Genomic DNA, 16,454 nt, shown 5'->3' on the forward strand with positions numbered 1-16,454 from the left:
TTGGGTCCTGCTAAATAATTGGTTTTGGCAAACATATTGACTGGAGGAACAGCCAATTCTAATCAAGGACACTTGCCTTCCTCCAAAGGAAAAATACAGGTTTAAAACATGTGAATGTATGTAGGTTTAAATCAACATGATTATGTATCTTCTGAAGCCTTTAGCACCAGACCAGTCTGAAATGCTGTTCTACATTCTTACTGCCTTGTAGAGCATGTGTGACCACACAAGTTACATGAGCTGCCTTCCTTTAACAGTTAGGCAGAATGTGTTCTTACATGAGCTGCCATCAAATACAAAATGCATATACGTGTTCCTTTTGAAGAAGTTGTTGTCTGAAGGAAAGCCTAAGTTTCTCTTATCTTTTCTTTTTGCCTGCTCGTGTGGTTTTCAACATAGTGCATCTAACTTTAAACTTCTAAAATCAGCTGTTTCACAGATTAACCTTTCTTGGCTTTAGTGCCCTCTTCCAGAAGTGAAAATATTTATCTGATGGCTTCTGTTCCGGGTTGTGCCTGGCAGATTCGGTAAGTGCCCCCTCTTTTTACCTGCATTCAGAAGCATGGGTTCACTGCTGATCAATAATTAACTCCTTGTTTGCCCATGAAATCCTTTCACCCTCCACTAAACAAAGTATGCTTGCTGGACCATTGTGCATCGATTTGTGTGTTTGAATGAGAGAGATCGATCGATCTATGTTAGGGCATTGTTGGCAACCAATTCAATAATTGTTTTACAACTTTTTCTTCTCTATACTAGCTCCCTCTCCATCACTATAATACAATTGTTAAAACTGAGGGCAGCCATCAGGATATGGCCACCTGCTAGCACTTAGGATAGCATTTGTGATGGAGTAGAACCATGTTTATGGTGGGTCCTAATCTATAATTTGCAGAAAGTTGCAAATCGCCACTTTACAGCTCTTTTTAAGAGTTATCTGTTCTTGATTGCTCAGACTCAGCCTAGGCTATTCTGAGTGAAAAACTGGCAATCCCAGTTAGTTTTAAAGGTCAGCCTTAGAGCAGTACTGTGAGTATACTCTTCTAGTATGTTTTCACATGTAGCATAACAAGAATCAGGACCATAATTACTGGGTGTCAGAACAGACAGTAATCTTCCTGTTCTGGTTTTGGCTGGGATAGAGTTAATTTTCTTCCTAGTAGCAGGCATAGTGCTGTGGTTTGGATTTAGTAGGAGAAGAATGTTGATAACACACTGATGGTTTAGTTGTTGCTGAGTACTGCTTATGCTAGTCAAGGACTTTGCAGCGTCCCATGCTCTGCCAGGTGCACAAGAAACTGGGAGGGGGCACAGCCAGCATAGTTGATCCAAACTGACCAAAGGGCTATTCCATACCATATGACGTCATGCCCAGTATATAAACTGGGGGGGGTTGGCCAGGGGGCAGCAATCTCTGCTCGGGAGCTGTCTGGGTGTCGGTCGGCGGGTGGTGAGCAATTGCATTGTGCATCACTTGCTTTGTATATTATTATTGTTATTATATTATTATTATCATCATTACTATTTTACTTTATTTCAACTATTAAACTGTTCTTATCTCAACCCAGGAGTATTTCTCACTCTTACTCCTCTGATTCTCTCCCCCATCCCACCAGGGTAGGGGGAGCGAGCGAGCGGCTGCGTGGTGCTTAGTTGCTGGCTGGGGCTAAACCATGACACTTCCCCAGTTAGAAGATGCAGACCTGCTGTTAGTGTTAAAAAGTATTGCTTATGCTTCTCTTTCCATGCTTTCTTTTCATTTGGCATTTCACTATCAGTACATCCTAAAGGTACTGCTTAGTTTTGGGAATAACATTGTTCACAGTGCTGCAGAGATTGTTTTGCCAGTATGGACTAGACCCATGCTCCTCCTTGCGTGGCTTTTGCCCAGAAGATCTTTTGATGTTGCTGGTGACCAAATGTAAATTACATTTGAACACGTGGGTAAGCAATGAGGATAAAATAAAAAGTTTGCTGCACGTGCAGTGTTGTGAAGTAGAAGAAGCTAAGGTTATGGCTATATATATGAATAGACAGTAATGTTGCATTGTCTTGGAAGACTTCAGCCTGAAGAATGTATTCTGTAGTCACTTGTCATGTGACTAATAGTAATAGCTTGCAGGCAACCAATGCTAGCTAAAAAAAAATTATGTGTATGTATTAGACTTTCACCATGTCAGACAGGATATAATTGCAGATATTAGAAATTAATGGTCAGGTGAAAGGGAACAAGGTCTTTGGGTTATTAATGATTTTCAGAATGCTGTGAAACTTCCCAAAGCCTAGAGGAGACAATGTGATGCAATAGCTTAAAGAAAAGAAAAAAGAAAAAAAAAAAACCCAGGCTGACCCGGATAATTTCAGGCAGCTCAGTCTTACGTTGATCCTAAGAGGTGTGTGGGAAGAGGAGAAAATAAGGGAGTACCCAATATTGGACTTTTTGCTCTTAAGGGATTAAGGAAGGGTAATTGATGCAAATCAGTGTAGCTTAATGGAAAGTATATCTGGTCTAATTTGATACTCTTCTTTAAAACTAGCAGTATTATCAGCCACCCTTGTAAAAGTAATTTCACTGATGTAATGCATTTTTAATTCCTTTTACCATTTGATTGGTACTGCGTGATTCATTGGCTAAGAAATTTGAAAAACACAGCCCCCAAATTCATCAAAATGGATAAAAGAGAAGTAACTAATTGATGTCAGTTTTGATGATTCCAAGCTCACAGTCACAAAGCAAGGGTTTTTAAGCAGGTATTCTGGGTATTAAGTTTTAGTCTGCAATATTTTAGGTTTTATTACAGGGAAGAATTATGTATTAGAAACCTATAAAGGAAAATTCAAACACTTAGTTCATTAAACAGAATTACAGGAAGACTTGTTAAAAGTGCGTTTGATGTTCATCTCCTCACATAAGAATACAAGAAGGTCTTCAAATCCCTGTATGGGAGGAAGCTTTAGGAACAGCATTGTAAAGCCCAGTGGGTGGAGATTGGACTCAAACATGAATCAGTTTCTGTTCTGATAAAGATGCATGATATTTTCTGTGTGCTTCTGTATTAATGTTGAAGACCTGGAGATGAGACAAGCTAACTTAAAAGTGAAGATGGTTTAGGTTTAATGGAATGTGCCAGGCACTTCAGGACCAGCTGCTTCCCATCAGTTCTGGATCAAAGGAAGGAATTGTCCATGTGCCCAGAGATTTCTTTCATAAAATATAAATTATAAGCATTTTCACACCAACTATCAAACTTCAAGCACCAGCATTGAAATAGATCCTGAGCCAGAGATGAGATTAGGACCAGAGTAGAAATGAGACATAATATTATAACTTTTTATTTAAAAATTATTGAAGTAGTTTACCAAGGGTTATGGTGAGTTCTTTAATCAAAACAATAATTAATTAGTAATGAAATACTATTGGACTGTGTTTACCGAAGATTTTTCTCTTCAATATCAGTGCACGCATTCTGATCCAACTTAATTGTTGCTGGTTTCTGAGTTTTGAATCCTTTTCATACATAATATATCTGTCAGTGCAGCTCATGGGAACAAGTGATTAACTCCATGCAGATGCAGTAGGAGGTAATTTAAGTTCAATTTGCTGCCTTGAAACTGTTCCATGGTGTCTGTAGTCTTATGCTGTCCAAGTCATCACAATTGTTTCCAGGTTTAGGTACCAAACTATCCTGAAGTTTGGTAGGGAGCATTGAGCTATTGGTCGTCTTCAATTTTTTTCCAACCATCTTCCCTATCTTCTAAGGCCATATGGTACCATATAGTTTGGATAGGATTAACCAATATGCCAGTTAGACCATTCTGCTGTTGAACAATATATCAAACCTAGAATTGATCCGGTTTTCTTTTGAAGTAGTCTGAGAAAATGTTGTCCTTATTTTTGTCTGGATCTGGGGTGGAATTATTTTGATTTGGGGTTTTAGGTAGTTTTTTCATGAAAACATTATTGAAAAAGTTGTCGTGATCTTTCCGTGAAAAAAATAGGTAGGGATTTTTCTTTTTCCAGTAATCTCAGTGTACAGGAAACACACTCAAGAATTTTCTTGTTGCTTTGACAAACTTCTCAGCACTGGCAAAAGCAGGGAAACATTTTTTGGTGGTATGGTTGTCATTGATAATTGGCTTATCAAAAGGTATTTTTCTAATCATTTCTCTTTAGATAAGCGTCAACAGATCCTAATCAGGACTAGATTAGAAGGATTCTGACTACGGGCAAGTCTTCAGGCTGACCTGTTAGCTGCCACAGAGAAGACTGCTCGTTATCCATTACCTGAGATACTTGAGAGTGTAGTGGGAACCAAACTGAAGCTGACAACATGTTTGGAAAGGTTACTAACTTGCTATTATGAGTACGCAGCACATGGTGATCTGCACTAGATTTGAACTAGGTTTAGCTGTGTGTCCGCTTCTAGTCCCCACACCTAATCCCTCAGCATTTTGCTTTCTAACTGGGAATGATTTCTTAGGAAATGTAGCATCTAACTGGGAAATTTCCATCAGTGCCAGCCATGTGCTGGGTTTCTGTTTTCTGGGAAGATGGAAAATATGTCCCCCTTCTTCCTAACCATGCAAGTCAAACATCCTGCAATTGTAAGTAATCTAAGTAATTGTTTTCTGCCTCCGATATCCTGCTGCTTCAGTAGACAATGACCCAACCACAGTCTGTAGTGGGGCTGAAGCTGCTTCTCCTTGGTGCTTGTCTCTCTCACTGAAGATGGTGTGGAGGAGGGGAAGGAAGGTAGTTTAAACAGTTTTTTATCTCTATTGGATCCCTGTCAGTAAGGGGAGGAGGAGGTGAAGAGCAATGACCTGAGCTGAGCATAGCAAATGCTGTTACCCTCTTGCATCACAATTATTTCATTTCTGAGGGGAAGTTAGAAGCAGCAACAGCAATAAAAGCAGCAGTTTCCGCCTCGTCTTCCAGAGCACCATCAGCAAGGCATCTGTACCATGATACTCCACTGCATGCATCTTTTTCTCTTGCTTCTGCTTGGTTCATGGTGGCCAGACTCAGAGAAGCATGTGGTGGGAGCTATGAAGGTCAGGGAGCACTATATAGCTGCTCAGATCACTAGCTGGACCTACAAACCGGAATCTGAGGAAAAGTCCAGGTAACAAAGAACAGGATAAGAAGGATGAAACTAGTCCTCTCTTGTGACTGAAAGTGGTTTATGTCTCCCGTCTCCTGTGGAATTTTATTCCCCAGGAGGACTTTAGAGCCTGATCTGTTGACTTCAAAGGAACTTGTGTGACTTTAAACAGCATGATCTGAACTGGAGCCAGTGAAGTATTAAAAGCTCCTTTTTATTTACATCATTAGTGGATAGAATTATTTTTATCTTTTCAGAGCACTTTTGTTAAATATGTTCCAGGGCTTGCTTTTATCATCTTCTGTGTGGGTTGATGTTGTTTGTTTATTTAATGTAATTATTTTAGGTATAAGGATTTGGAGCAATGTCAAGTTGAGCCATGGTTTGGTAAGATTTCAAAAACTTCCAGATTTTAGAATTTGCTGAAGGAATAAATGTGTTCCGATTTGGATACTATCACTTTCACTTAAATCAGAGCCTGATGAACTTTGGAACTAGCTATGTTGTTTCTGAGTTGTTCAGTAGTTTTTGTGCAATGTTCGTCCCGAGTTCTGCCGAGTAAAGGTTGTAGGATCAATCATTGCTATACTTTATTAAGTGAAAATACTAATTTCAGGGTTTTTTTCAGATAGCATTGCAGAATGGCCAGCCCACATGCATACATCAATGAAGTATATAAAATATCTTCTTTGTATTACCACTGTTATCCTTAAGATAATAAACACTGCAAGCGCAATGCTACAGGCGACAAAACTTGGACATAATTTAGAATTCTTATGCTATGTTCACGATAGTCACCATACGCAGCTTTTATTTGTTCATGAACTGGCGTGAAATGGTACAAATTACTCCTGCATTCAAGGGTATATTTGCATACTAGTGCAGTTCTTTTGTATTGGTGGATCGCTTGTTTATTTTTGTTTAGCTTGTGGTTAATTTTCCTAAATGTGTATTGCATTTCTGGATGTTATGAAAAGGACATTTCCAGTTCAGATTTAGATTTTCTAACTATTCTTTTTTTCAAGACTAATTAAAACAAAGTTTCTATGATTTCTAAAACTCCCCTTGGCAGTTTAATACAACTTGTATAAGCATAATGTCAAACCAGCAAGACAGAAGAAAACAGGATTTAAATGTAGGAATATGAAGCCAAATGCCATTTAAGTATTGACCTGGACATGTGAATTTAGTAGTTAGAACTTCATTCTCATCTGCACTGGATGCATCAATATAAGCATCAACTGCTGTTTCATTAAATGTCACATTGTTGATAGATAGTTTTCATGCAGTAGCGACCCACAGATTGCCTTCAAACCTCAGTTGGAATACTCTCTGATTAGCCAGGAGCTTTTCATACACAGAGCTTATTGAGGTATCTTGCATAAGTATTTAGAGCAAGGCACATCCTGAATGGGTCTGATGAACTTTGTAGAGCTTATAGAAATTTAACTAAAAAAACCCCAAACCAAAACAAAACCGAAAACCCCAACAAAACCCCCCAAAACCCACAAACCCTACAAAGATACTCACTAAGGCATTTGGGTATGTAACTTGCTCTGATTTCAGCAGAAGCTGAATGTCTAAATACAGTGTAAGAATCTGATACTTTTCTGCTTTTGGTTCTAAATAACTGAAGAGAGGCTGAAAAGAAAATGGGACACTTACCTTCTCTGAGTGTCAGTTGTCTTATCGTGGTAGAGATTTATTTGTTACCATGTACAAGTGTTGTTTACAAGACACTTCAGAGCAAAGTGAAAATGTATTGTCTGTGCGTGCAGCATTGCTGGTGCCATTGCCGAAAGTTATGTAACTAGACCTGCTTGCGTAGTCTGAGATCTATGAAGTGTTAGTAAGCTACGTATTTGGTTCCTTCTAGCAGTACAATTGGCGTTGATAAATTTCCTCTTCCACCCCGTAGTCTTATGTGCATATTCTGTTGAACATCGCCACATTAGGGCAGCGCTTGTCAATGAAGGTTATGGACCGAGTCCTTCTCCTTAAAGAGCGAAACAAAATTTTATCAGTGACTTTAAAGCGAGGGGAGCGACTTGAAACATGAACCGCTTCTGCCTGACTCTTCTGAGAGTGTGTTGCAGAGGGATTTACAAAAGATCTGCACAAAAAGAGATCTCCCCCTTATGGACCCTGGATGTCACTGAAGTGAGCTCACTGTCTTATCTCTGCCCAGCCTCTCTATGCTTGAGCAGCCCATCAGCTCCCCGCTATCAAATGTGCCTGAAAGGGCATTACAAAAAAAGCAAGTGGAATTACTGTTGAAGCCAGTCATCATACATACTGTAAGAAATCAACCAATAAATGTGAAACTAAATACAGGCTATTATCCCCCCAGCCCTCTTCTCATCATTATTTCCATTCCAGAAGTGTTGTGTGCTGGTTTCCTTCTGCTTGCCTAAATATTTTCTAAGAAAACAGTGTGTGGTCTACTAAGTGCCTGATTCATTTACATAACAAGGCTAAGGACACTTGCAGTGTTTCTCAGAATGCAATTTTCTGCCTTGCTGTGAGATCCTTAGTTGTTGTCAGGGAACAGTTTTGTGCTTGCCCCCACGGTCATTGCTGATACAGGAGTTTGCTGTTAATGCTGTTGTAGAATCCTTGTGCTGAGTCTTAAAGTTCAAGCGTGGGGCTGAGTAAAGAGAAATTCAGGTTTCTTTCATTGTGTTTTGTCAGATGCTTTCTAAGTTAAGCATGGTCAAGACACCTTCCTCTGTGTGTTAAATGGACAAAACAAAGACATCTTCATCAAAAGGACCTATAGAAATCACCAGCAAAATCAGGGGTAGACTGTGCTTGGTACTGTAATTGAATGTCTAATATGGAAATGGTCTAGCTCAGAAATGTCATAAATTCAAGAGAGTAAGAGGGAGAGGGGAAGACACTACAAAGAGTTGGACTGTGTGCCTTGCCTTCAGCAAAATGTGCAAGTGATTAAGTGTAATTCTAGGATTCATTTTCCAAGATACGCATTAAACAGCAATGGCATCTCTGGCAATCTTTGTCCTTTTAATTTTTTCTGTAACTCTTCTGGTTTCAGATTGGGACATTCAGATCCTGTATTTAAGAAAATTTCTTACAGAGAATATGAAGTGGATTTTAAAAAAGAAAAGCCAGCAAATGTATTTGCAGGTAAACAGGAAGAAAATGTTCTGAATATTTTTGTTTGTTGCTTGTTATAAAGCCAGTAACAAGCTAAGCAAGTTTGTATTTTTGTGTCAATTGTTTTGCACATAAACCAAATAGGCATAGGGAATGAGGTGTCTACAGTGCACTGGGCTTTCAAAGGCCATAGAGAGGTTGGATTTTCAGAGGCTGGGGCTTAGTGCTATCTGCAAATTAATTGCACGGAACAAAGTTGTTCCCTTTGTTTTCAGCATCTGATGAGACTTTCCATACACATTTAGACTTGTACGGGACAGTCGCAGTGGTGACACTATAAATTCACATGGAAGGAGCCTAAAGCCTGAGGCTAAATATGTTTCTGATAGATCAGTGGAAAGGAAAAGAAAAACTTTGAGGTTGGGTGTGAAAGATGTCCCCTTTGTGTCTGTTACTGCTTGAAGAAGCTTTAAATGGATGGAGGCAAGTTCTTGTACTTATGCCCTACATAAGTATGGTACTTGTGTTCTGATACTTACATGGAGTACTTATATAGTCTGTCTGCACTTCATATTAGTAGATAAAATAAGTTCAGATGTTAGATGTTCAGATATAGATTTCAAAGTAAATGTGTGTGAGGTTGGTGGTATGAAACTGTTACAAGTTGCCCTGAAAGGTCTAGTCTATGATCTGATTCCTTCCAATTTTGTTTGTTCTCCTGTATTTTCTGAAACTCCTTCTTTCTTTTCAGAGAAAGAAATTTACAAAATAGTTTACAAGGAAAGAGGCTAAAAAGCCAAAGGTTGTCTTAGCAGGTTTTTTTTTATTTTTGCAACATGGGGAGTAGGGATACAAGCCCTTCTTGAAACCTTTCGCAGGCTATGCCTCAAGAAATTTGCAACATGGAACTGATTATTTCTTTAGATAACATTTTGGGATTGAAAGATCTTTTTGTTCCGTGACTTCTGGCATTGAAAGTGCTACTCAAAGAAATGTGCTTGAATGCCTTTCTCTAAACTCTTAAACTATAAAATATCTGCCTTCCTAAAACTGTTTAATTAAATTGTATGTGAAGGATTCCTAGACGTTCCCAGTGAACCTCAACATGAACCTTTTGATAAATTTTCTGTATCTGGAAATAACTTTTTTCCCCCAAATCTACCATTTTCCTGTGATTCTTAAATGCTAGTTGCCAGATATACAATTTATAACATTCCTGACTGTAAGCTGCAGGTTTGAAATCCCCATGTGCCTTTTTATGGGTAAATCTTCGTTGCAGTGTTATTACATTCTCTGCCTGTATTAATTTTGCAACTTGTACTTTGAGAGCTCATGTTCCCTAATGGGGGGAGAGAGAACTCTTCGTTTCACTAAACATACTGGTTTGCTCACATTTTCCTCTCTCTTTATGTTGGATAACTACAGGACTTCTGGGACCAACTCTGCGTGCTGAAGTGGGAGATACTTTAGTAGTTCACCTTAAGAATATGGCTGACAAGCCAGTCAGTATGCATCCCCAAGGCATAGTTTACCAAAAAAATGCGGAAGGTAAATACTATAAAAACTCCGTGTTTTGTTCATTTATTTGTAGACTACTGCATGAAATATTGAAAGGGGACCAGACCAGTGTTTGAGGGTATGTGTAACACAAGTATCTCTTGATCCTGGATTAAAACTTCACACCCACTGTTGGCTCCTTTCTTGTTCATCAGTGTAACACTAGGAATATGAGTCTCACCTGACATGCAAAGTCTCCTGACTAGCTGCCTGTGTACTAATACTGTTTCACAGAATCACAGAAGTGGTTGAGGTTGGAAGGCACCTCTGGAGGTCATCTCGTCCAACCCCAACGTAATTGCAAAATATTCTGTTTCAGGACATGTAAACTCTTAAATACAGGTCTTAAAAAAACTTTTCCAAATCCCTTGCAATAGCATGTGTCAAGGCATTATTGGTAAAGGCAATTGACAGTGCTGATCATGTTGTTCTGATACTCAGCATTTCATGCTCAGCTTTGTGGTGTTTTGCTCGTGGAACCCTCATGAGACTAGCAAAAAGAGATCATAAACTGTGACCAAATTGACAGTTAAATGTCTGGACTAGCACAGGGTGAGTTTGATTGCCCATGCTTCTTGGATTGCCCTGCCCTGTGTGCTGAGCCAGAGCTCTGACCTGCAGTTTACAAATTTATTCAAGGCTTTGTTTGTTGTCTCAGTACAAAACCAGTTTTGCAGCCACATCTCATGGAGTTGGAACAGAACATGTTATTGGAAGTGATAGGCAGTTCAGTCTGACTATCTTATTAATCTGCCTTTTGTACCTAGGACTTTGATTCTCTGGCTCCTCTTTGTCATATTGCAGATTTGTTGGATATGGTAGGCATAGATATGAGCCATTACTGCTATCTGGATATGCAGTGCACAAAAGGTCTAAGGCAGCAAGGCAATAGTCTGCACATGAGAGACAATTAGAAAGTTAACAAAGTGGGTGGTATTCCTCCACAGATTATCAGTGAGCAGAGGCTGTAGCTTCATGCCATCCTAACCTTAGTCAGACTGATGAAGAGCCCCACCTTTTGGCAGTGATGACAGTTCTAGGAAATCTTTAATCTGTAAGAAACAGGATGGTGGAATAGCTACTCTACCCTATGCTACTCTCCACGATGTGAGTGGAATCATGAGTTATCTCTTTGAAGTGTCATATAGGCAAGAAACAAACCAAGCTTTTGGAATTGATTGTAGGAGGACATTCCAGATGCTTTAATTGTTCTTTGTCTTCGTACCACCCTACTGACTCTTTTCTTGGCAGGCTCCCTGTATGATGACAGAACATCATCTGCAGAAAAACGAGATGATGCTGTACTTCCAGGCCAGGTCTACACATATGTGTGGGACATAACAGAAGAAGCTGGTCCAAGAGAAGCTGACCTTCCTTGTCTTACTTACACATATTATTCTCATGTGAACATGGCAATGGATTTTAACTCTGGTCTGATTGGAGCACTGCTTATCTGTAAAAAAGGTAATGAAATGCTTTAAGACAACTGTAAGGTAATACAGTTTCATTTCTTAATAAGGTTTTATGATAATGAGGGAAGATATATTATTTTCCTTTTCACATCTTTACATGCAGTGTAAAGTAAATGGTTTTCAACATCTTTCTTTTAGATGTTAAAGTTTTTAAATGCCAGCTTTCATGCAGATTCATCCTATAATTATAGGATGGACAGAGAGCACTATAAATAGATACATTTGCCTGCACTGATTGTATTTCAATTGCTTAACTGCTAAATATATGACCTCGAATTTCCTGTCTTAGAATAAATATTTTTTAAAGCCTCATTCAAAATGGTTCAGCCATTCCAGAGAATATGGCAGGAAATAATTGTTTTACCCATGCCTTTTAAAGGCTGTCTGATCAAGAGGCTGTAGCACTCTGTCTTCTGTAACAAGGGTTTGAAATCACAGAGCAGCATGTCTCTTACTAGTCGTTTGAAAATACAGTCACATTTGAATAGATTATAAGTCTTTGAAAATTGCTTTGCATGCCGTCAGGGACTTGGGATTTTAGGAGTTTGAGTAACTGAATTCCATCTCCGCTAATATGAACTGGTGTCTTGTAGGATTTGTAAATAACTGCTAGGTGGTACATGCTACTGATTTGAGGGAAGTTTGAAACCGCATACTTGTTGGTCCCTTAAATCCTAATTTTTTCCAAGTTATATATCCTTCTTTTAGTGAAAGCTCTCTGAGTTATTTAGCTTGATTCTCTTTCTCTGCAGCTTGAATCAAACATTTTGTATAGACTGCAGACAGACCTTGAAGCTTTCCTGAAAGTGAACATAAAACTGGTTCAGTGTGGGTTGTATAAGGGCATTCTTCTCACTGATAGATATCCGTTTAATTACAGAAGACACCTACTCAGATCACCTCAAAGGAATGGCATTAGTATTAATTATGTTCCTCCTGAAGTTTTTTGAGAATTAGTACTTTTAGTATTATCTTGGACTTGTTATTTTCCAAATTTTGTTGGGGTTTCTTTCTCTGTGTTCATGTGTATGTGTGCATTTTATGGCATTCTGGTGGAGTTAATCTGGACAAATGCTTTGGAATTACTTGCTTTCCTTCCTTCTCAGGCTTCTCAAATTCATCCATATATTGTGGGCTTGAGTTGGATACGAGTTTGAGATGGATTGGTTTGACCGCTACCTTCAAGACAATTTGAGCATATGTTTCTAGCTGGAGCAAAGACAAATGGCTAACTACTCAAATTTTTAAGATTTCTGAACAGGGTTTCTTTGACTGGGCACTGTGTGTGGCAGATGCATAACATGCCTGTGTATTTGGTCTGTCTGGTATGGAGTTAACTTTCTTCACAGCAGCTCATATGGTGCTGTGTTTTGGATTTGTGGTTAAATAGTGTTGATAATACACCCATGTTTTAGCTATTGCTGAACAGTACTTGCACAGTGTCAAGGCTTTCTCTTTTTCCCGCTCAGACCTCCCCAGCTAGTAGGCTGGGGGTGGGCGAGAGGTTGGGAGGGGACATAGCTGGACAGACGAAACAAATTGGCCAAAGGGATGTTTCCCACCATGTAATGTCGTTCTTAGCAATAAAAACTGGAGGTAGAGGAAGAAGCAGCAGGGGGGGTAGGGGGGAATGAGGGGTGTTGACTTCCAAGGTGGCTGGACCTGAGATACTGGCTGGGCATCAGTCTGCTTATGGGAAAGGGTGAGTGATATCCTTCATGTTGCTTGGGTTTTTTCCCCCTCTTTCCTTCACCTGTTGAACCGTCTTTACCAACCCACAAGTTTTCTCACTTTTGTTCTTCCTGTTCTCTCCCCTGTCCTACTGGGGGCAGGGAAGCATTGGAGTTGTGTATGGGTGCTTGGCTGCTGGCTGGGGTCAACCCACCAGTCTGACACATTAAGAGAAGAATAGGTGGTATAACCTGGGAAGGTTATAAAAGTGGACTTTTGAGTTAAAGCACTGACTGAATGTTTCATTGCATGACAAGCAGATAAATTCCTCTGTTGATCTGAGACTTCTTTTGTGCAGGAAAACAGGACTTTGTAGCCTCTCATAAATAGAAATGATTACATTAAACATAACTGCTTCCACTGCTAGTGTCTCTTCCTAAGTAGAATAATTGGCAAGCTCTCAAATTTTTAGTTCCTGCAGTCCAGAGGGACACCTATTTTAGTCCTGGATTATGTATTGAAAGTAGCAAATGGAAGTTTTTGATGTGAGCAATCTATAGGAAGAATCAGTAAAATCACACCAGTTCTGTGTGGCATGTCCAGAATTAATTCTATTTGTTGGCAGAAATCACATCTGTATCACAGACTCAACTAGATGGTTTCTTATAACCGATCCAATGCAGCAATATTTGTTAGTGTCTTTTGTATGTAAAGGTCATTTGCTGAGTGGTCGGTTTTATGCTTTTTAAAAGAGCTGATGACCTCAGTGTAGTGCTTGAAAAGGCAGTGTTCACACTGCAGGTGACTGCCATCATTCTTCTCCTTGCCTCACAGTCTCAAAAGAGAGGCCAGCATCTGATTGTGGACAGAAGGCTGTTTGGTGCTCCCGTTCAGTAAGGTGATCCCTACAATACATTGCCAGAATTGTCTGAGACAATTCATTGCATGTTGTTTAAACTCCTCTGGGATATTACAGACTTTTGATATTGTGGTTACCCAACCCAAAAGTACTTTCAGAAATAAAATCACTTTAGGAGCATTCTTAAGGTCTTGTTTTGGTCAGGCTCAGCCAGTACATGCTAACAGATGAAGCAAGCTCATTAAATACACATTAATGCCACTACATTGATGTGAAAACTGCTTTACTTCTGCTTCAAATTAAGACCTGTTGTTTCTTCTTCATAGGAAGCCTAAATGAGGATGGGTCACAGAAACTTTTCGACAAGGAGTATGTACTGATGTTTGGTGTGTTTGATGAAAACAAGAGTTGGCAAAGATCAGCATCACTCAAGTACACAATTAATGGCTATACTGATGGAACATTACCAGGTATTTTTCAGGCTTATGTGAAAAGAAATTAACATTGATGAAGACTGAATATTACCTTTATTTTTTATGCAAGAGAACAGGAATGTGGAGGAATGGGATACAGCCTTTTTTAGAACATGTCTATGAGCATCTAAATTCCAGAAGAGAAACTGTGCTGCTGGAAGGAAGTCATGCCAGATTGCTGATAAGAACAACAAGATTACTTCTAAGAAGAGTTCTGCTCCAAGAACAGGATTACTAACTTTAAAAAATAAGAAATCCCTCATTTTTTTACTCAGCTGATGGGGAGAGTGTGATGTGGTTAAACGAACTGCTGGTTTTACAGCATATAGAACATACTAGGTGAAGAACTTCCTGGAATTGGAAAGTCAGTTACCATTAAATTAGACAATTAAGTGGGAAGACTAGGAAGGTAGTAACAGGATTATTCTGTTGCTAGTGTTTTCCCCTTGTTCTCCTAAGGAACTACTTTCATATCTCTGTCCAGTCCATTGAGCAAATACAAAAGACTGTCTTAGGTGGGATTTTTTAAACAAATATTGGATAGGGTAGCTACTGTCACTAGATACAATCTCATTTTTTAGCTTGGATCCTTGCCTTTTTTTTTTCCCCAAATAAGGACAGATCAGTTTTCCAAAAGAGGCTACTGGTTTTCTTCCTTCTTCCCCAGCTCACTATAAGTCAGGTTGTCACTTGCCTATAAGATTTAAACACCTATCTTCTGCTAATGTACAGGATTTTGGTATCTGTTCCATTTACAAGCTTCTGCAACTACCTCTTGTTGCAAACGCTGATCGCAGGAGTCAGAGATTTCTTTTTTTAATGGTTTGAGCAAAGATTCATTTCAGACCTAGTGTGCATAGGGAACTTTCATGATTTGCCTTTATTCTGAACCCTACTATCATTTCTCTTTCAGATTTAGAGGCTTGTGCGTATGACAGCATTAGCTGGCATTTGATAGGAATGAGTTCCAAGCCAGAAATTTTCTCCATTCATATCAATGGCCAGTCCATGGAGCAAAGACATCGCCGAGTTTCTACTGTTAACCTAGTGGGAGGAGCATCAACCACAGTAAACATGACAGCGAGTGAGGAAGGAAGGTGGCTGATATCTTCTCTTGTCCAAAAGCACCTGCAAGGCAAGGAAACATCTATTTATTAGGCATCTGTAGAGTTGTCCTTCTCTTATTTATGTCCCAAAGGGCTTCTGCTGTTTTGCAATGGTACAGTTACTGTGTTTCCAATGGTTCATTTCACTAAGAAACCACTGGTGAACAGGGCGTTCTGTTGGAATGACAAGTGCATGATGAACTAAAAGGCATTCTTATCTGCAGCTTTACTGCCATGTGTAGATCACAGAGCAACAGTGAATCAGTACTTCAGTGTCTCTCTGCTGTTCAGATAAGCACCGTTATAAAATGAGTAAGGAACCACCTGTTTCCTGAGAAACTGAGCATTTTCATCTGTCACTCAATCTGATGAAAATATTTGCTGCTCATTATTTGAAAGTGGCTATCTATCCCTCAGCAGTGATCAGAATTCTGTTCTAAAGAATGAGAGAAATGTCTCTCTCATAAGAGCTGGAAGACATGTTTTGAAAAAAACCAGGAAAAAATAGCGCTCTATCTGTTCAGCTGGTATTTTCAAAGAGGGCTAGTTGAGAGAGTTTCTGTATTCCAGTTGATTAATATGGGCTCCTTGGAAGGCTTCCAGCCTATATATAGTCTACATGGATGCAGCCTTTTCAAGCCTGAAAAGATGGCAATCAGATGAACAAACGCTTGCTGGCAGCCTTAGCTAAAGAAATGAGAAATGCATTTGAAGTGGTAAGGGTTCATAACATGGAAAATCACTATGGTACTGTTTCTTCTCAATTAGCTGGAATGCGTGGTTACCTCACTATAAGAGACTGTGGGGACAAAGAGGTGAGGAAGAGTCGTCTCTCCTATAAAGAACGTCTTATGGTCAAAAGCTGGGAATATTTCATTGCTGCAGAAGAAGTTACTTGGGATTATGCCCCAACTATTCCAGACAGCCTTGATAGGTAAAATAATACTTTGTCAACGTAATATGGAATGTTAACATGAAATCACAGAATAATTCAGGTTGGAGAGGACCTCTGGGGATCCAATGGCAAAGTCGGATCCAGTTGCACAGGGCTTTATGCATTTGAGTTTTCATTGTCTCCAAGGATGGGGAATCGT

At 39.4% G+C, this 16,454-nt stretch overlaps 1 protein-coding gene across 1 annotated transcript in view; it reads left to right on the forward strand.

Annotated features, from left to right (window-relative positions):
* Nucleotides 1–4,959: 4,959 nt before the first annotated feature.
* F5 (coagulation factor V) overlaps nt 4,960–16,454 on the forward strand; it is a 35,011-nt gene continuing 23,516 nt past the window's right edge. Inside the window, exons 1-7 of the mRNA XM_075717702.1 lie at nt 4,960–5,126; nt 8,161–8,252; nt 9,648–9,770; nt 11,031–11,243; nt 14,108–14,251; nt 15,168–15,389; nt 16,129–16,294. Of these exons, the coding sequence (XP_075573817.1) occupies nt 4,966–5,126; nt 8,161–8,252; nt 9,648–9,770; nt 11,031–11,243; nt 14,108–14,251; nt 15,168–15,389; nt 16,129–16,294 (1,121 nt within the window). The 5' untranslated portion in view covers nt 4,960–4,965. The remainder of the gene's footprint in view (nt 5,127–8,160; nt 8,253–9,647; nt 9,771–11,030; nt 11,244–14,107; nt 14,252–15,167; nt 15,390–16,128; nt 16,295–16,454) is intronic.

The sequence above is a fragment of the Pelecanus crispus genome, chromosome 1 (genome assembly GCF_030463565.1).
Source record: "Pelecanus crispus isolate bPelCri1 chromosome 1, bPelCri1.pri, whole genome shotgun sequence".
In the NCBI taxonomy this organism is placed as follows: domain Eukaryota; kingdom Metazoa; phylum Chordata; class Aves; order Pelecaniformes; family Pelecanidae; genus Pelecanus; species Pelecanus crispus.